Here is a 21233-nt window from a genome sequence, read left to right on the forward strand (position 1 = left end):
AAGCTGAAGCTCCAATACTTCGGCCACCTGATGTGAAGAACTGACTCATTGGAAAACACCCTGATGCTGGAAAAGACTGAGGGCAGGAGGAGAAGGGGACGACAGAGGATGAGATGGTTCTATGGCATCTCTGATTCAAAGGACATGAGTTTAAGCAAACTCCAGGAGATAGTGAAGGACAGGAAAGCCTGGAATGCTGCAGTCCATGGGGTGGCAAAGAGTCGGACACAACTGAGTGACTGAACTGAAACTTGTGTGTGTGCTAACTTGCTTCAATCAGACTCCTGTCAGACTCTTTGCGACCCCAGGGACTGTAGCCCACTAGATCCTCCATCCATGGGATTCTCCAGGCAAGAATACTGGAGTGGGTTGCCATGCCCTCCTCCAGGGCATCTTTTCAACCCGAGGAGTGAACCCACCTGTCTCTTTATCTCCTGCATTGGCAGGCAGGATATTTACCACTAGCGCCACCTGGAAAGCCCCTACGAACCCTGAGAACTAAGAAATGCAGAAAATAAGGGCTGCTCCTAAGTTAAACTGGAAGATCAGAAAGCACAGCTTGTTAAGAGGGAAACACACGATGACCCACAACAGTGCCAACAGAAACGAGCAGGGATGCGTTCACCCGCATAAAGCAAGCATGATGTGCCATTCAAAAGGGGAGCCCGTCAGCCCTTGGAGGGTAGTTGGAACCGGGAAGAAAACCGAGGCCGTGGTCAGCAGTGCCCACACACACAGCCCGAGTGGGCTTCCTGCGTCCCCAGAGCTACTGGCGGTAACCTCTCTGAGTGCTGAGGCCAGGCAACGTCCCAGGTGAGCAAAGGCAACGCTGCTCTCCTTCCAGTGCTGCTGAGGGGCCCTCTGTGGGCGGCCACCCTCATCCCCTGCCCTGCCACCCGCTGGGGCCCAGCTGTCCCCCTGGGATCCTTTCAGCCCTTGAGCTTGGGTGTTCCCAGCCCTCTGCCACGACGGACTGAGACACGACTCAGGACTTGGCTTGAGCTATCAAGGAGACCGTGAATCCGGAAGGACGCAGCCCTGTGTGAAGAGCAGGAGGGCAGAGCCCCCACGGGGAGGAAGCAGAGCAGGGGAACGTGCCCACACCCACCGCTGCCTCTGGCACAGGCCTCTTCTTTGCCTCTCCTTGGCCTGAAGCAGACCCCAGCTGCGGCTGCTCCGCAGGTGATTCCTAAAGATGCATCTCCTGCAAGAGCTATTGTTCCTGCTGCTCTGGGGCTGCGTGAGTGCGCTCCGGAGAGACAGGCAAGTGGGGCCGCCACAGCGCATGCTGGGTGTGGGGCGGCCTGATGCTGGACGAGGGTCTGACACTGGACCAGGGCCTGATGCTGGACGAGGGTCTGATACTGGACCAGGGCCTGATTCTGGACGAGGGTCTGACACTGGACCAGGGCCTGATTCTGGACCAGGGGCTGATACTGGACCAGGGCCTGATTCTGGACCAGGGTATGATGCTGGGGGGGAAGGTCTGATGCTGCACTAGGGCCTGATGGTGGCGGGGGGAACATCTGATGCTGGACTAGGGGGAGGGCCTGATGCTGGGAGGAAGGTCTGATGCTGGGGGAGGGTCTGATGCTGGGGGGAAGGTCTGATGATGGTGGGCAGCCTGCTCCCAGATCTCTAGGAGAAATTTATTTTTCATACTTCCCCGACCACCTTGCTATATTCTTTTTAACTGAAGGATAATTGTTTTACAACATTGGTTTGATTTCTGCCATATATCAAAATGAATTGGCCATAGGTGTACATGCGTCCCCTCCCTCTTGGAGCTCCCTCCCACCTCCCCTTGCTACATTCTTGTTTCTATGGATATATGAATAATAAAGACTGTTGACTAAAATAACATAAAAAGCGCCCACACACAAGCATGCGCACACACACTCCCCAGTGCATCATCCGGACCACCCCGCCCTGGGACCCACGGTGAGCCTTCATGCCTGCACTGTGTTCCCACCCTCGGCCCGCTGCCCTCGCCTCAGCAGCAGAGAGGTCCTGTCCCCGCAGATGCTGAAGTGATGGAGCCTCTTGTCTCCGGAGCCAGGGGCATCCAGGGGCATCAACACCCGGTCAGTCGTCCTTTGGGGACACCTATGTTTCCGCCTTCTAGCCTTTCCATCCTCTCCATCCGTTTCTCTTAACAGAATGTCGGCGTGATGACATGGGCTCCCATTACCAGCTCTGGTCTGTTCTTAGTGAGAGTACAGCTTACCCTCGGCACTCCTGATTGGCAGTGGGAAACTTTGCTTCAGTACTTTATTGAAAGAAAGCAATAAATAATACTGTGATAAAAATAGTTCAAAAGTAGACTGTACATACTTTGTTACATATTCAGGAAGTTCACAAAAGATTAATAGAAAAACAGAACAGTAACAATGAATTGTACAAGTAAATTAAAGGCGGGACCCACATAGAAAGAGACATGCCGTCTCTTGTCTACCGAGATATCAGCTGCATAATAAATAACGCACCATGATCTGAACGCATCTCTTGCTGGCTTTTTTAATGTGCCGCTGAAAAAGTAAAAGTTACATTTTCTACTTATACAATCCAAAATGGCTATGTCATCAAAATCTAAAAATGTACGCCTAGGTCCATTCTTTAAACATGTTTACAAACAGATGTAAAAAGATGATTTACATAAGAAAAATAAGGCCTTTGTCAGAGCTGCACCATGCCGTCTGTGGGGTGTGGCGCCTTCACGGCCAGCGCACTGGCGTCGTGATTGGTCCTCGAAGAGTCGGCGCCCTTGACCCTGCCTCCCAGGAGGAGGGCAGGGATGGCGGGCACAGCGGGCTGTGGGTGCCCAGGCCCCACCCCCTCCACCCCTGTCTAGTCTCTCTTCCCCAGCTCGAGGCTTCTGCCAGTCACCCGAGACGAGGGATCCGGGTCACGGAGACCAGGTTACGGGAGAGATTTTCATAGTCTTCTAGTCATCCTTTCAGCCCAGATTTCACTAGAAGCTCACATTTAACACCCAGTACTTTTAAATCTCTTCACGCTGCAGAGAAAAAGCATTTTCTTGCTAGAAAAAGTACAGTTTAGGTCAGTCGTTAAAATACAACAACAATTGGTTGAAATTAAGTTTGCTCATTTCAGAGTGATTGTTGGAGAGCTTGGTTACATTCTGGAAGGATAATGCACACCGTGTCATGACGATTTTACAATCGCAGTAAAACCCCTTCTCTCATGGTTTATCATTTAAAAATTAAACAAGAATAATTACAATAAATGCATCATTTACAAAAGCCCTATATTTGTTCATAGGATTTATACATACAAGCATTACAGTACATTCATTTGAAAGACTAAAATCAGGTATCAGAACATGAATTGATCTGAAAGGATATTTATAGCCTGGATATACAAGAAAAAGTAAGTAACTATATAAATGAAGTCATAAGTTTACATAAATATAAGAAACATTAAATTCTAAAATATTTTCTCTATGGTATTCATGAATTTTTCACTAATTAAAAACTCTGTAATAAAATATCTTAGGGTCCATATAGCAAGTATGAACAGATTAAAGATTCCATCGAGTTGAGAATGCCGTCTTTGCCGTATTCTGGACGCTGTGTAATCACCTGTAGAAGTAGTGCGGGTAAACTGGAAAGAAACACGCAGACGCGTCAGTCCTGGGGCGGCGGCTGCTGCCCGAGCCCTGCCCCTCAGACACGCCCACCCCATCCTGGGCTTCCGGGGCTTTGAGAACTCAGAGAAACATGAAGGACCAAGCAGATCAAGGAGAGAACTCCGTGGCTGACTTTATTCTGACATGTAGCTAAAAGCTGCTGCTAAAAAAAAATAAACCCCAATCCAGCTTTCTAGCGGAGACGTGAACAGGACAGAGCAGACACCCTCCTGCCCTCAGAGCGGCTCCAGCAGGGCGGGGCTCCCGGGCCGGACCCCCCAGGGGACCCCCCAGAGCAGCGCCTGCAAGGGAGGGCGGCCCCTCAGCGGCGGCCGAGCCCCAGATGCCGGTGCACCTCCGTGTGAAATGCTGGCCTCCAAACGAGAGGCCAGGGCCGGGCAGCCTCGTGAACCCTGACGCTCTGGGCCCTGTTCCCTCCGAGAGCGGGCACGCGGGGCATGGCCAGCAGCACTGCCGCGGTGGGAGGGACACCCACGCACACAGGACCGAGGGAGACTCGGGCCTGCTCTGACCACTGCGGCGGCAGCCGGGAGCCAGTCACGTTCTCTGCCGCTGAGGGCTCTCCCGGGCCGACCTCCAGAGACCCGCGGACCCTCCACTCCCAGGGCGAGGCCTCCGCGCCCCCGCGGGCCGGCCGCCCTGTACTCACCCCGGCGCTCAGCAGGAGTAAGTCCTGACTGTGGCGGAATCCAGCCTCTGCGTTCCCGCCACGCTGCCTGGTCCCACGAGCACGGGAGGAAGCGTGCAAACACAGCGTGCGGTTAGTCATGGAACGTCACATGGGGCTCGAGGACACACACACTCACACCCGCAGCAGCGCCCACTCCTACTCAGGGTCTGGGGAACTTCTACAGGGTGGATGGGCCGGAGAGAGCGAGCCTGGAGCCCCGCGCTCTGCTGTTCTGGGGGCCGGGCCGCTCTCCCCAGGCGGCGTCATGGAGGGCAGAGGATGGAGCTGATCTAAGAAAGCGGAAACTCAGACTCAGCCGCCCTCGGAAATGGCACCACTGACGTTGGTTCAGCCCCAACCCCAGCTCCAAGTTGAGTAAGAAATCTCCATGACCCCCTAGCAGAAACCCGCTGCTCCCAATTCAACGTTTTCCGTCTTCCCCTGGGCCCAGCAGGAGCACGTCTGCTGAGTCTCTGGCCAGGGCTCCAGAGAGGGCTGAAGACTGGGGGCTGCTGATGGAGCAGCTCGCCGGTCTGAACCCTTCTGAGTCTAAGAACCCCCAAGACCTGCTGCACGCAACTGCAAAAGCTGCGAAACCACCCCGTTACACTGTTTATGCCCTGCCTATCTCACGAGGTCTGTAAAAGGCCATCTCCCACATGTTATATTCCCAACACCTCTTTCTAGGGTTGTTTCTAATTTATCTAAATTCTAATGTCAACGGCACTATGTGCACCTGCTGTGGAAATGCTGGATTTATAACGAGAAGTATGGAAAATGAAAAAGCAAGCACTTAGACTCTTCAATCAACTGAAAACTAAGCTACATACAGTTAAGATTTGTAAAAATGAGCTGCATGCTCCTTGGAAGAAAAATGCTGTTTAAAAAAGGAGTCACTGGGTCTCCCCTACCCATGCTTAAGCGTAATATTGAGTTCTGGTGAAGAGACGATGCAGCTTCCCTGTAAGCCCGCTCACCGAAAGCGCACAGCTTAGCAAAGGCTTTACATAAATGTACTTTGCTCTGTGAGAGCAAGCGAGAGCAAAGCTTACAAATCTACTCATGGGAAGGGCTAATAATAGGGAAAAAAAGGGCACCACAGAGACCCTCCGGGCCCACTCCCAGGGGGTGAGCGCACACTCCCTCTGGGATCCCCCAGTGTGGCCGCACAGCCAGCCGGGGAGCAAGGAGCCGCTGAGTCGCCCCGTCACAGACGGGACACTGGGCGGGGCGGGGGAGGCGTGCACAGGGCACCTCCTGCGCCACAGAGCCTGACCCGGCCCAGGCTGTCTGGCGTCTATCTGGCCATCAAGTGGGGACACGGCGGCCCTGAGCGCCTGGCCTGACCTAGCGGCGTTCTCCGGCAGAGAGGCTGTCAGAGGGAAAACCAGAGCTGGGTTTGAAAGGACAACTGCAAGGCTGGTGTATTCGCGGCCCGGCCGAACTCGGGGGAGGACCTCTGTCGGCCTCACCTTCTTCCTCCGCCCCATCGACTGACAATGTGCAAGGGGCAGACGATGGCGGGGACGGGGGGAGGACGGGAAGGCGGACGCCGCTGTCACTAACAGGGACTCGGCCACCATCCCAACGTGGAGAGTCTTGAGGGGCGACTGGTGTGGCCTGAGAGCTGCCCTGCTGTTCTGTGAAAGAGCTCTTGAGCGCTGCTGGCCACACACACATCTTTACAAGCACGGGGGTCAATCTAATGCTCTGAGAACATACACGAGCCTTAGTTTTATTAGTTGCCAGAATATGCTAATATTCAACCAGACAAGAACTTGGAAAAAAAAAAGCATGACTGTTAAACGTTTATAAACAGATGTTAGGGTTCACTGGACAACACTGACCCTCGGGCATGCAATGGCGCTGAACAGCCCCGCACCCTGGGAAGCAGGCCCCTCCAGCTCGTCAGCATTCTGGCCCGGGCCGCGCCCGCCGCCCGAGCTGTCACCTACCGTCCAGCTGCATCTTCTTTGGCTGCACCGAGGGCGAGGACAGAGAGGAAGGGACCCGGAAGTTCGCGGGCAGGGTCTCTGCGGACCCGGCAGCTAAGCCACGGACATCCTTTGGTCTGAATTTCTTCCTCCAAGAAGGTGCTCTCCTAAAGCTTTTATCATCATCCTGGGAAATTACAGGACAGAAAACAAGACAGATTTTAAAACAAAGGACAAAAACAAAAAGCCGCCAGCCCTTCAAAATGGCTGAGTCTGCTACTGCACTTCTGCCCACGTGTACTGGACCCCATTTGTGATGACCGTGTGACTGATTTGCCTAAACTGGGGACAGAGGAGCGTGGCACACGTAACAGGTAACACACGTAACACGCGTGTGCCAGGACCCCGACTGGACCCGACTGGACCCCGACTAGACTGCCCGGGTGCACGTTCCTCCCGACAGTCAGCACGTTTCACTTCTCATCTTGGAGAAATCGCCTCTTGCTGTATATTACAGCACACTGTCATTTGCCATGGAAACATTTTCGAGCTGTAACCACTTCTGTCTCACGTTGGGACAGAGCCAATGGATGCTTCTCAGGTGTCCGATTCTCCTTGTCAAACTCAAGTTTCCTTAAGGTCCAATGAAGAGAACTATAGTATGGGAGTGAACGAGTCACGGTTGTGTGTTAGGGGAAATTAATTGTTTTCAATACACTTAATGAAACAGCCTCTTAGCACACGGGCCCTGGAATAGAATAAGGCCATCCAGTTGCTCCCCAAAACACAACTCACAGACACCATTCCTAAGCGGAAACCAATATTTTAAGATAAAAAACATTTTTGAGAGGTACTAAAAGTTAAATAGCAAAAAAACCACAAAAATCCCAAAACAAAAACTAACCCACTCTCTTATCTTACTGAAGATACTAGTTTTCAAATGATTCATTTGTTAATTAATTTTTAAGAGCAAAGCTTAACTTGTAAAGTTAATTTATGTCCACATTTAGAAGAGATACCATGACTACATGGCTCATACAAGTGTAACAAAATAATTTACATTAAGGCAACTTGAAAAATCATTAAGCTGAAAACTTACTTCATCAAACCTTCTGTCGGTTCCCATGACCAAGAGGTTGTTAAACTCTCTTTCCAAGACAGCACGAGCCTGAAATTATAAAGAAACAGCACCCTGAAACTTTCAACAATCTCATTTGAACATCAGCACATCACAATTGTTTTTCAAACCAAGACTTAAAAAAAAATTCAACTGTGACATTGTTTAAAGTCAGGGGCTTAACGTGGTGTCTACAGAGGGGGTGTTGAGAAGAGGGAGCCGGGGTCTCTTGGAAATTACACACCAAGTGTGCCCCGTGGGCTGGTGCTGGTGGAGAGATCACGGTCCTGACACAAGATACACAGCCTTCTGGAGAAGAACACAAAGTCCCCCCATTCTCAAATGAGCCCACGAGTCAAAAAGCAGCACACAGGGCAATCACCCCCGGAAGCAAAATTAATAAAACCTCACGTGGCACACACAGAGTCATCTCTTTCACTGAGAACTAAGTACATGTCACTCTCACAGCACACTGCCGTGAATGAAAGCTCCCCTATTTTATGAAAGACTCTCGTGCTTCCGACAGAGAAGGAAAAGTGGGCAGGCACGAACACGAGGCATGAAGCGTCTCTGACCGTGGACTATCCCGTGAGGGACCTGGTGAGCAACAAGGGGACCAGCTGTCTGAGGGGTCAGGTTTGGTCTCCGTTCGGGGAGCCAGCTGTGCGTCTGCACCGGGAGACGGTCGCACCTGTGTGTTCTGCGTGGGGATCTGTAACAAGAGGGCCAGCGCATTGAAGTCAAACGTCTCGTCCAAGGCCAGCAGCGCCCCGTGCACGCCGCTCTCGACGAGGTTGTTCGCGTATTCCTTGAGGCCAATGGAGAGGATCCAGCGGATCACTCGGTCGTTGCTCCAAACCAGCACGTCTGCAGGGAACAAGTTTGGAAAGGAGCCTCAGAAAGTTGTTTTCCGCTCGCGCACCTGCAGCTGCAGCAGAGGAGTCCTACGTGATGCTGACCCTCAGCTCCTGACAGAAGCCAGGGCCTCCCGAGGGCCGGCGGACGCGGCCCCACAGGCAGACAGCCAACCTGCTGCGCTCGGACACTGATGACCCGGCCCCTCTCCATCCCAACGGAGACTGTCCCACTAGACCTCATTCTTCCAGCGAGTCCGCGAGAGATGAAGCCATCATGTGCATTTCCAGGGGACAGAGAACGAGGATCCAGGGATCAGAAAGGAAAGGACAGACAAGAACGTGAATGCGCACCAGGCAGGAACATGTTTCAGACACAGACTTGAGTGTCTGTTTTTTTTTTTTTTTGAGTGTTTGTTGATGTACTTTTTTCCCATCACAAAAAGGACTCAGTACCATATCTGGACACCTTGCTCAATTCAACATAAACCTCGCATTTATAATCTTAAAGCCTTTATTCTTTAAGTCATTTTTGTTGTCTCATTTTAAAAAGAGAGAAATGTAAAGATATTGTCCAGTATATTAGAGATCTGTGTGTGGGGGGAAGATCTTAGTTAAGGAATAAGTTACAAAATTTACTCTAGTAGAGTGCTAAAAATAGCTGCTCTGTACAAATATATCCAGCTGATCACCAATGACTTTCAAAGACAGCGTGTGTCAAGTGTAAAAAGGTTTAAAATGGATTCAGAAAACAAACGAGACAGACGCACAGCTTTCACTTCCAATGCCCTTGTCTGGGTAAATGTTGGCTCCTGGTTTTTTCATGATTCAAATGAACTCAATCACAGCTAGACGATCCTTCAAATGGGCCACCTTTCCAACCATTTTTTATTTTTTTTTTAATTTTTATTTATTTATTTATTTTTTCATTTATTTTTATTAGTTGGAGGCCAACCATTCCAACCATTTTTTAAAATTTCCTTCTTAGTAAAAACTGGAGATGAAAACAGCACTTACATGCACAGGGCTACAGTAAGGATTAAATGAAGGAACCTACGAAGGTGCCTGGACTCACTCAGTAGGTCCTGTTATTGTTACTGTTATCAATGATCTATTTTCTGAACATTCTGGGAGGTCTTACACTGAGCTTAATGGCTAATATCCTTTTTGAAAATTTATTTTATTCATTTTTGGCTGTGATGGGTCTTTGGTGCTGTGCGCAGACTTTCTCCAGTCATCATGGGCGGGCTTTGCATTGCAGTGGTTTCTCTTGTTGTGGAGTCCAGGCTCGCGGGCATGAGGGCTTATCTGCCTCATGGCGGATGGGATCTTCCCAGACCAGGGATCGAACTGATGTCCCCTGCATTAGCAGGCGGATGATTCTAACCCACTGGACCACCAGGGAAGTCCTACAGCTAACACCTTATTTAAAATCACTCCACTGTACTCAGGCGCTTAGAGGCACCCCCCCAGGGAGACCCTGCATGGACAGCCCGTGGCCCCTCCGGCCTCCCCATCCGCCATGGAGCTGAAATGCCTCCGCCCCCTCCCTGCCCAGCTGAGACGCTCCCATCCAGCTTCAAGGCCTGGGCACAGGACCACGCTGCCTCCTCGAGTCCTCTGACAAGAGGCCAGAGCAGTGTCCTTCACACCTGAAGCGCGCACGGCAGGCCGTGCTCGTCTTGGCTCCGGAGTTGCCCGCGGCGTGCGGCAGCATCTGTGCGCGAACAGGGCACACGGCCCAGCAAGGGGGAGATCTCCAGAGCCGTGGGGAATGCTCTCACCTCCAGACACACGACCTGCAGGCCGACCCGAGCCCACGGACAGAGCCCAAGTTCTCGGGCCACAGAGGACGATCTCAAACACACTCCCTTCCATCCCCCACCCCTGTAATGATGCGAGGTGTGTTTTCTCCACGGAAAGCATTTCGTGAATTTTTCTTTCCAATAGGAAATCACTGAGGCGGCTTATACACTGGGAAGCAAGAAATAGGACTGTACTAGCCTTTCAGTTCATTCTGGCTCTCTTCTCTTTTCCTTTCCAGTTCTTTTCGGTCATAATTCAACCTTCGCAGGCACATAATTCCACACTGGAAACTGTTTCTGTTTCCAAGAGAAAAAGAAAAAATTTAGACCTGGCCACAGGCAAACATCTCTCAGCCAACTAGTAAGAACGACTTGCAGGGACTGACCTGTGAAAACTATCAACCATTTTCAGTTGCCCGCGAAGGTCTTTCTTGGTCAAGTGGTCCAGCATCCGCGCGTCCACAAGGCACTCCATGAAATAGCTGCGGTACTGTGGAAGCCCCAGGCTGGGCAGCCACTCGTTGCCGATCCACTCGTGGTTCATGTCCCCGTACGCGAGGGTCTGCTTTCAATAATTAAGGACGGTCAATTCAGGAACAAAACCCATGGAAGCAGTCACAAGAGCCATTTAAACCATCTTTAAAATGGATTTTTAACCAATTACATATTCTCAATGGCTAAGCTAAAGACAACATTGTTGCTTATAACTTCAAAATAATTTGATCTTTTATTTGCTACCTTTTAAATTTGCTGGCAAAGTTTTATACAAAGAAATTATACCATTAAAAGTCTATGACTCATCTTTGTTAACAAATTTAACCTATTGACCAAACCATGATAAAACTGTAACTGACTACATATTAATTTTCTGAAATAGCTTTTATATATAATAATATATCAACTTAGAATAGCCACGACTCATGAACAAGTTTGAAGGATCAACATAATTCTACTCACTAAAAGTATCTCTGGCTGGCTTTAATTTTATTTTCAACATTTTGTTTTCTAAATTTCTTTAGCAAAACATCTGCTAATTTCAAAGTCAGTTAAGTGAAATGAAAAACAGGTTTAAAAAAAAGAGATAAGGAAAACAATAACTAAATGGACTGAAAGAAGAAAAAAGACAAACCCACAGTTATAGTCAGGGACCTCAATCTTCCTCTGAGTTACTCAGTAACTGATTGAACAAGGAAGCCAAAACAGACAACCAACCAAGGTCAGGAAGGATGTAGAAGCCTTTAAACAATTCTCCAGCAAGAACACTGGAGTGGGTTGCCATGCCCTCCTCCAGGGGATCTTCCCAACCCAGGGATCAAACCCAGGTCTCCCACACTGCCATCTGAGCCAGCAGGGAAGCCCTCTTAGACAGCAGTGTCAGCCAACTTGGCCTGACTGACGTTCTATAGAACTCTCCCTCCAACAGCAGCATGACAAAATTCTTTTCAAGGGCATATGGAACACTCTTCAAAAGACAGACAAATATCAGCATACTTAGAGTGACTAAATTCATACAAAGTATGTTTTCTGATCTCAACAGAATTAAATTAGAAACTAAAAAAACCCTGATATCCAGGAATCTCCCAAACATCAGGAAATTAGCATATTTCTAAATAATTTATGTGTCAAAGAAGAAATCGCAAGTGAAGTGGGAAATATTTTGAAGTGAATAAAAGTGAATATACAATATACTAAAAAGCTACAGGACATAGCTACATCAGTACCTGGAGGGAAACTGATAATATTAAATACTTACACAAATGAAGAGAGATTGTAAATCAATAATCTAAGACTCTATCTTAAAAAACTTAATAAAGAAAACAAATAAAATCCACAGCAAGCAGGAAGAAGAAAATGAAAGGGCAAAAATCAATGAAATAGGAACCAGAGGAACAAAATGAAACGAAAAAACTAAAATCAGGTTCTTCATAAATATCAATACAATTGACAAAGCAGAGTGATCGAGAAACAAAGAGAAGACATAAACTACCAGAATCAAGAATGAAAGAGGGGACGACAGTACAGATCCTCAGACGTGGAAAGCGTGGGGTAAGCCGCGAACAACTTTAGGCAACTTAGATGAAATACCCTGAGACACAGCCTATGAAAGCCACTCAGCAAGAAACAGATAACCTGCATCTGTTAAAACTCGAATTTGTCGTCAGAAATCTTCTTATCTATCCACATGTACAAAATCTCTACCCTGAGTGGCTTTACTAGTGAATCTTAACAAGCATTTATGCAGAAAATACTAGTTATACACAAACCATTCCAAAATAGTGAAGGAAAAAACACCTAACTCATTCTGAGGCCAGAACTCTCTTGATACTAAAAACAAGACAAACATTACAAGAATATCAATATCCTCACAGACAAAGATGCAGAATTCCCTAATGACACATTAGGAAATCACTAATCCATCACAAGTACAAGGTATCATGACAAGCAGGGTTTATCTCAAGAATGTAAGGCTGGGCCAACATTTGAAAACAATCAGTGAGATTCACCATATCAATGGGCTGAAAATAAAAATCACAGTATCACCTCAAAAGATAGAGAAAAGACATCTGACAATATTCATCACTGATATATGGAAATCTTAGCAATCTAGGAACAGAAGAAAACTGCCTCAACCTCATAACAGCATCTACAGAAAATGTAGAGCTGACATCACACGGTGCTTTCTTCCGAAGATCAGGAAGCAAGCAAGGATGTATGCTCTCGCGGCTTTTATCCAACTCTGTACTGGAACTCCTAGCCACCGTAACAAAACAAAAAAGGAAATCGAAATCATATGGATTGAAAAGGCAATACAACCGTATTTGCTGATGACCTGATGATTAACATGGAAAACGAACTGACAAAACAGTTACAAGCATGAAAGTGACTTCAGCAAAGTTGCAGGGTACGAGGTCAACATATGAAAATGCACTGTTATTTCTAAATACTAGAAATAAACCGGAAATTGAAAATTTGAAGACTATGCTTTATTATAATGTCATCAAAACCAATGAAATCCTCAGGGATAGAGCTAATGGAACATGTGCAAGGTCTGCACAATGAAAATAAACACATGACATGTGTATACACACATTCCAAAGAAGGCACCTGATGTTCTTCAGTCCAAGAAGACTAAGCTATGTTCTGAGGAATTCTCTACGTTATGGAATCCTTGGAAATAATACCTCTTGACTACCACCATGTTCTGTCTCAAAAATACAGCCTCTAATCTATTATTTACACCAACAAAGCTAGAAGGAATAACTCAAACTCCAACAAGAACAGTCAAGTTCTAATAATAATAAAAAGACTTTCTAGTAGAAAATAAATTTCTATAAATAATCATGAGTGGAAATAAAACACGAAACATTTTTAGACATCATCACAATATCACGTTTTCACTCTTTCAGTTACAACTCTCATCTCATAGGCCTGACATTTATAGCATGAATATCTGGTATTATTTTCCTACTTGCTGATTATGTATTTTTAAATAGACACAAAATGCAAAGATATTTCTAAGTAGAGAATTCCATGGAAGCAGACGCCTCCTCATTTTTGTTCACTCATTATATGCTCTATTCACACTTTAGTGGTCGATAATGTAAGTTCCTGGGCGGATCAGGCTCAGCCCCAGGGAGCCCCACATTTCCTGGGCTGTCATCCCAGCCTGGGGAAGAAAAGCACACAACAGGGCGCTCTCATGATCAGAGAACATTTGGGGCAGAAGAGACTCTGTAGGGTCTATTTTTCCGTCACTGAACGGTCACAAACACAGATCAGTTTTCTGAACTCTGAACAAGGTGAGAGTGACGGCATGGACCCTGCTCAATCCGGTCCCACCAGTGGGTAGTACGGTCCTATGCAGACCCCTGGGAGACGCTACTGGCTAAATTAAGACATCGAAGGCTCTGACCACACCTTGATGTCTTCCTCCCGAGAGCCCGAGGCCATCTCAAACTTCCCTTGGGCTCAGGAGCAGGTCACTGTGTGCCAGCACAGGGGAGACGCAGGCTACACCATCTGCCCTTGACGGCTTCACAGAAAGGGGTCCTCGCGTACGCTGAAGACCACAGCTCAGCAATGGTGGTGTCACCGGCGTGGCTCGTCCTTGTTCGGATTTCCATTGCAAAAAGCAAAAGCTCAGCTTAATCTCCATGCCGGTTTAATTCCCATGATGCAGGCAAAGTTCTGCCTCTTAGTGTAAAATACACTGATGTTTAAGTAATTGTGAAATGCGCTCTTTTAAATTCACTGATGGTCACTACTGACTGGGTTAAGCAATTAATGAGGATATTTATCTGGAGCAGTGGCACAGAATACCTAAGTCAAGGGGTGGGGGAGTTCACAGAATCATATCATAGCTACTTTCCTCTTCTGTTAAAACTGACATAATTGGCTTTACTTCAGAAGCACAAATAGAGGGAAATGGGTGTTTCAACTGTCAATTTGTAGCCAGGAACACTCTGATTCAGAATTCCTTTGCTTTTTTGGTTACACAGGTATCTTTTCAGGGTCCATACACAGCATTGCCACTAGTGAGCCCCTCAGGCGATCTCTTGTCCACACCTGGTAGACTTTTGAACTGTCAGGTGTCACAGAACAAAGTCGGTGGGATCACAGGTAGGAAAATCACTGTTTTTAATCAAACTGTCTCAAAGCAAGGTTGCAAAACAGTTGTGACAGAGCTTTTGTTTTTGAGTTGAACTGGGGACCTAAAAATTCAACATGTGCATTAAGCAGGAGTAGGCTCAATTTCTGAGAATTCCATCAGTAGGAAGGACTCTAGAACACACAGGATTAGGACAGTCCAGTAAATACCGACAAAGGCAGAGTATCTATGGCATCTCTTGGGTTGGAAATTTATTAAAACATGATTTTCTCATTAGCTGATCTCGTAACTAACGTTACCCCACCAGGGACTGAAATACATCACCCGAGTAGCCGCCGAAGCCACGGGGCTTTGCAGGAAAGAACATGTGTCAAACAAAGTGATTTATGTCCAGGAGAATTAACTACCAGAAAGGTTCAAAATTGTCCATGAGACGTACTCTTTAATCCTGTGCTTTGCTTTGGCTAATGCTTTCAAACCATTAACAGTATTCTGACTAAATCAAGATGCTGAAAACGTTAAGAAAAGTAAATTACAAGTTCTCAACCTCCAACTCTTTTTGTTGCTGTATATATAGTGAAGAATACATTACAGAAAGTCTCCAACCTGAGCCCAGCTTCCCTCCTCATCCTCCTGATGTTACGTGGTTAGGGATGCAAAAGAACAGAACCATTAGTACTGGTGAGCGGGGACGCGAGCACGTTCACTCTGCAGGGAGGGCAACCGCACTGGGGGAGACAAGGGTCACAGCAGGAGAGCGGCAGGCAGAGTCATGCAAAGGCCACAACCCAACGCTGCGTGCAAAGAGCAGCCCCCCGCCCCCGGCAGGCACCCCCAAAAGAGAACCCTAGGCCCCAGGGTCAACCGCGGCCTCCTGGGAAGGAGACAGGCATCGAGTCTATTCTACAGGGAGTGAATCTAGCAACTTAAAGTTCCTGAAACAAATACAACACAAGACAAAATACGGACTGTTTGTACGTTTAACTAATACCTAAGAGAGATACTTCTCCACAACAACTGAATATGAAATGGCATTTGTTTCCCACAAAAGGGCCAGGAACGGCACTGCCCTGACCCGGGCCGCGCGGGGAGGGAGACGAGCGCAGGGCCGGGACTGACCGTGTGCGGCGTGGCCGTGAGCGTCTCCATCTCCTCGTGCGTTAACCAGACATTTCCTGTGGTCTAGGGGGGCCCGTGGCCGGCCACATCCAGGCAAGGGCAGCAGTGACAGGGAGGAGAGGTGGCAGACACATGAGCCGGGGCGGGAGGTGCGGGCGGGGGCAGAGGCCGGCCCCCCACCGCCCCGCGTCGGCCCCGGCGCCTGGAAGCACCCCCCAGCACTGCGCCCCAGCCACACGGAGAGGGGCCCAAGCGCTCCGTCTGCGTGCTGACCGCCTGAGCCAGGCGAGACCGCGAGAGAACAGAGCACGCTGCCCACGTCTGAGAGCAGCGAGGAACGCTCAAGGAACACCCAGTGCGACGTGCTTAAAGGGTCTCACCCAGACGGAGTCAGCGGCCCGCTCTGGGTTCTGGGGGGATGGCCCTGAGCAGGTGCCCGCCGGGGACTGGGTCTCTCTCTGTCAGAGGAAGCTGCGGGGGGCCCCGGCAACGGCACTCCGCGGCATCACCAGCCAAGACAGCCGAGCCCCCGGGGGGCAGGCGGGCTCCTGGACTGTCCCATGGGAGGCAGGCTCCTCACGGTGAGGGCACCACCCATTTAACTCAACTCCTAAGAAGCTCCCTTTCCTGAGACACTTTATAGAACCTCCGGGGAACCCTCAGCGACTTCATGTCTCAAAAGGTGGCTCTGGTGAACCCTCCGGGGCTCAGAGAGCAGAGCGGATACCCTGAGAACAGGCGCATCTGTGCGGGGTGAGCTCACCACCGTCACGCGCACACTTAGAGACAAGGAAGACAGACGAACGAGCCTGAGTCAGGCCCCACCTGCTCCAGTGCAGGTGCGTCTGGGAGGCCGCGTCTCCTCGCCAGGGCTCCTCTCCAGGCTGGATACAGCGAGCGTGGGGACTGAGCTGTGTCCTGAGTCTGCACTCGAGAAATGAGGAGCAGGCCGGCCCTCATCTCCTGGCAGCAACCCACGTTTCCACCAGATTCGTTTTAACTTTTCCAACTAGGAGGACCCTCCTACAGGACTTTCAAGGTCTTCCCCCGTGGAGGAAACGTGGATAAGCACGATACGACTTGGTGTGAACTGGCAGATGTACGGACTCTTAAAACCCTGAGAGGTCAGGATCTGTGCCTCCCAAAGCGGACAGGCTGAGCAAGTCAGATGAGGGGAAAATAAGGCAGCCTGCGGGCTCAGCCTTTTCTCTTTCACTTTCTTGACATTTATATTTACATTTTTTAAAATATATTTTCAAAAACTTCCTTTTTTACAATTTTCACATTTTCAAAAAGTCCCTTTTTTATGTTTTCAAAGACTCCCATTTCTCTATTACAATGCCACTGTAGCCCAGCTGCTACAAAAACAGTCTGAAGTATTCAATAATCCATCTTTTAACAACACAACTACCGCAAATGAAAAGCTGTCATGGTTTGGAACGCTAGAACTTTAAGCTGGAACAGTGGATGTCTGTAGAGAGAACCCCGCAAGCGACACAATCAGGGGGCGAACTCTCCCTACGGAAGCGGGGCGGCGTACCGTTCTGGACGTGGGCGGGGCGGAGGGGCTGGTCAGGGACATGATCTCCTGGATGGCCAGCCGCAGCTTCAGCCGGTGCAGCGGGTTGCTGATGCCGATCTCACGCTGGATCTCCGTGTCCGACAGGGCGGACATGATGGCGCCGCTCTTCACGTTGGCTCGGCAAGCAGCCACGTACCAGGCCGGCATCCCGACCCAGAGCTGGGGGCGGGGGACACGGGGCGGGAGGTTAGGTGTGGCTGCAGAGGGACAGACACACCCGGGCCCAGGACGGGGGTACGGGTGGGGGCGGGGGGGGGGGGGGGCGCTCACACACCTCCAGCCAGACCACAACAGTAGGCCCGTCCCACTGTGCGAAAGGCAAGCCTTGTCTCCGGGCTTCCTCGAGCAACTCGTGCCTGCAAGTAACGAGACATTCAAAATTCAAGAATCACCGCTACACACGGATATAAAACAAGTTAGCCTAAGTATTTATCCTCTTCATCCATTTTTCAAAAGTGAAATAGTACATATCTCATCATGTTCCTTTAATCTTCTAAACCATCTAGTTAATGGCAGTTCAGATATACTACAAAGAATACCTGAGTCATGAAATGCTGAAGGAGTCCCCGCAATTCCCTACAGAATCACCTCCTTCCAGGATTAAAGAGTTATTGCCAAGCTTAAAGAATTCAGGAGTCTGCACAACCAAGGTAGGATAGTCAAGGAAAAACATATCCACCCTTCCGTCTCTAAACAGAGAGGGTGGATCTGTAGAAGAGGCAACCACAGCAGGGTCTGAGCAGAGGAGCCTGTGCCTGAGAAAGCTTCAGGGACGCAGAGCATTTCACAACAGACACACGCAGAGCAACGCAGACTTTCAACACAGGACACTAACACAGCACGCGAGGAAAGAGGTGGATGGGGGCTGCTTCTCTCCTACAGCGCCGTTCGGCTAATTGGCCATGTGCTAAATTAAGGCCCTGGTTACTCTTCTCTGGCTGTGCTGCCATGTGGCTTGCGGGACCCTAGTTCTCCAACCAGGGATCAAATCCCAGGCCCCCTGCAGGGCGAGTGCAGAGTCCTAGCTACTGGACTGCTAGGGAATCCCCTGAAGATACACAGTGGCTTTTCAATATACTCAAATAGCATCAGACTTCACTTAAGACTATGAAGTCCATGTGTGGTTAAAGCTCGAAATATTTCACATAAAATTTCAAGTAACTGTTCCTTTAAAGCAACTTTAGGTTTCCTAGAATAGTAAACATTATATTTTCTAGGAATAATTATACCAGAAAACACAACATGTATCTTAATAGCTCAAAAAGTGAAAGTGAAAGTGAATTCGCTCAGTCGTGTCCAACTCTTTGTGACCCCATGGACTGCAGCCTAGCAGGCTCCTCTGTCCGTGGAATTTTCCAGGCAAGAGTACTGGAGTGGGGTTACCATTTCCTTCTCCAGGGGATCTTCCTGACCCAGGGATCGAACCCAGGTTTCCCACATTGCAGGCAGACCAGGGAAACCCCTTACTAGCTCAAGGAGAGTTTTTTAAAAAGGCAAACTTTTTAAATTCCCATATCCCATGGGAACGAGGCATACACCACTTTGGAGTCCACGTTCCAACCACAACCACCATCCAGAAGCAAATGGAAGACTCGCTTGGCTTCTGCTGGGGTTTATTTCCTTCCTTGGCTGTAAGATACTGCATCACCCTGCTGTCACCAGCTCACTCTCAGCTGAAACCTCGCTTTACAGAGACGGCTTGAGAAACAAGCCTGGGGGCTGCCTGCTCTGCGGAACGCTGCGACAACCCTGCTCGGGCCACACAGCGGGGCTACTGAGCTGGGACCGCCTCTGCCCCCTCGAGGTTCAAATTTCGAGACTCCAAGTCCAATTCATTAAAACGCTTGCTCTAGCAGTAAACTGACGTGGCGTGCCTCCTTGCCTTAAAATTAGAGTCAAAGGAGAAAGACCTTCGGAAATACGGTGAATTCTATGGGGAACAGACGTGTTGGAGAGAAAGCCTCACCATCTGCGGATGACAACAGGCACTTTAAAGCAGGATATGAGCACCACGGTCAAGCTGTCTTTCCTAAGAAGATGGCTGTGTGAGCTTCTGCTCACCAAACGCTACACGCGTGGCACCACCCGGACAACAGGTGTGGCCCTGTTTTCTGAGCCTGCCCGTCCACCCAGCCCAGCGCCTCCCATGAGGGATCGCTGGGCTCCCCTCCGCCAACACCGCCCCCAACTCCTGCAGCGCTGCTCGGCTCAGAGCCTGGAGCTGGGCCGAGCCCCACGGGGAGGCTTCGGGACGCACGCAGCCCAGCAGACCTGCTGACTCGGCTTCCCCTGCGAGCTGGCGCCCGGCAGTGTCCACCAAGGGGAAGAGGAAAGACAGCAGTCAGAGCAGAGGCACGTGAGGCCGGGGCGAGTCCCCGCATGCCCAGGACGCTGCGGCGCCCCACAGGGACGCGGACGGTCCCGGCGGCCGTGGCCCCAACTCCTCGCAGCACGCCCAGCGCCTGCCGCGCCCGCCGTGCTCTCCCTGGGAGTTTCCGCAGAGCGTGGAAGTCTGAGAGTCACCAGCCCTCAAAAACTCTCTGAAAGTGGATGCACTGGCTGCGTAAATTCAGCAATTAAAAGAATACCTTTGAGACAAACTGGGGCTTAATAGAAAGAAATAGTTTTGAGAAACAAATTGATTCTCACATCTATAATGCTATAAACGTTGAACTATATTCAAGTGATATTTTTTCTAGAAAACTGGAATATTTTTTCACATGTACAGATAAGGATTTTCCCTGAAGTCAGTGTTGTTTCTAGTTGACTGACGGAGCTGAGATTACCCGCTGTGGTCAGAAAAATCTCTGTACTTTGAATTGTTCTCTATGAAGCCAGCAGAGCAGCCCAGAACTTGCCACGCATGGCAGCAGAGCACACGCGCACACGCAGAGTGAGAGGCTCACCCTGACACCCAGCTCGAGAGAGACCTGCCTACCACACACGCCCTGCCCCACACGCGCCTGAGTCACACGCTGGGGAAGCAGCCCAGCAGAGCTCTGTCCTCACACCGCCGAGGGCTCGAGCACACCTCCTGAGAACGGCAAGGGAGTGTGTGAGACGCGGAGACACCTGTTGGCCAGCCGACACTACGCTGGGTCCCACATGCAACGTGAACTTTCGGGAGCAGCGGTGGGCAGGCCGCAGGGCCACAAACTCAGTGTTCCTGTGACAGTTACATATGAGGATGTGAAATAAAACACATCAGCAAAATCCAGAGGACAAATTTTCCTCATGAGGTCCCAGGAGGTAAAAAGCCTAGTTTGCATATTAAGTTTCATAAAACCAAGTGGCAATGACCCCAAGTTATTTTAAAACATTTTTATGCAGTTCAAACATAGCAACTTTCATGTCAGATTCTGCTGTTAAGTGACTTCCTCAAATTTCCACTTACAGGGACAAAGACTTGAGTGTCCCTTCCTACAGTGTCGTGAGCAACCACGGGGACGTTTCATTCGGAACTTCATCAACATTATTTCAGGCAAGGAAACTGGGGTTTCTGAGAAGAGAGCTAAAATGAGGCACATTTCACAAAAGAAAACTAACAGGCAACTCCAGGGCTAAAGGCAAACTGGCCTCTGGTGGAGGGTCCCGTGGGCTCCAGGCTGGCCCAGGGTCCAGGCGGCCAGGCAGCTCTGCCCACTGTCAGACTGACCACAGAGCCCACCAGTGTCCCCGTCTCGAGGCCAGGACTTCCACCTTATCATCACCTTCCCGACGCACAGGTTCGCACTCACCTGAGGCTACCAGGCGCTCAGGCCTCTCGCTCACCTGTCAGCTCACTGGGACAGGCTCAGTCACCTCCTGGGCTCTGGTCAGGGAGCTGCTGCCCGACACACAACCTGTCCTGGGTCCGAACACGGTCTGCACCCA

At 49.6% G+C, this 21233-nt stretch overlaps 1 protein-coding gene across 7 annotated transcripts in view; it reads right to left on the reverse strand.

The window, feature by feature from the left end:
- Positions 1-2242: 2242 nt before the first annotated feature.
- PPFIA1 (PTPRF interacting protein alpha 1) overlaps positions 2243-21233 on the reverse strand; it is a 77875-nt gene continuing 58884 nt past the window's right edge. For 2 of the 7 annotated variants that reach the window (XM_043924231.1, XM_043924204.1), the window contains 11 exons: positions 17635-17716; positions 17319-17519; positions 15779-15841; positions 15266-15292; positions 10437-10612; positions 10250-10347; positions 8083-8258; positions 7374-7442; positions 6296-6461; positions 4320-4386; positions 2243-3624 (listed from right to left, as the gene is read on the reverse strand). In XM_043924231.1, coding sequence (XP_043780166.1) covers positions 4328-4386; positions 6296-6461; positions 7374-7442; positions 8083-8258; positions 10250-10347; positions 10437-10612; positions 15266-15292; positions 15779-15841; positions 17319-17519; positions 17635-17716 — 1117 coding nt within the window. In that variant the 3' untranslated portion in view covers positions 2243-3624; positions 4320-4327. The other 5 variants (XM_043924218.1, XM_043924223.1, XM_043924197.1 and 2 more) reach the window with 5 other exon arrangements.

This window comes from Cervus elaphus, chromosome 2, assembly GCF_910594005.1.
Source record: "Cervus elaphus chromosome 2, mCerEla1.1, whole genome shotgun sequence".
Lineage (NCBI taxonomy): Eukaryota > Metazoa > Chordata > Mammalia > Artiodactyla > Cervidae > Cervus > Cervus elaphus.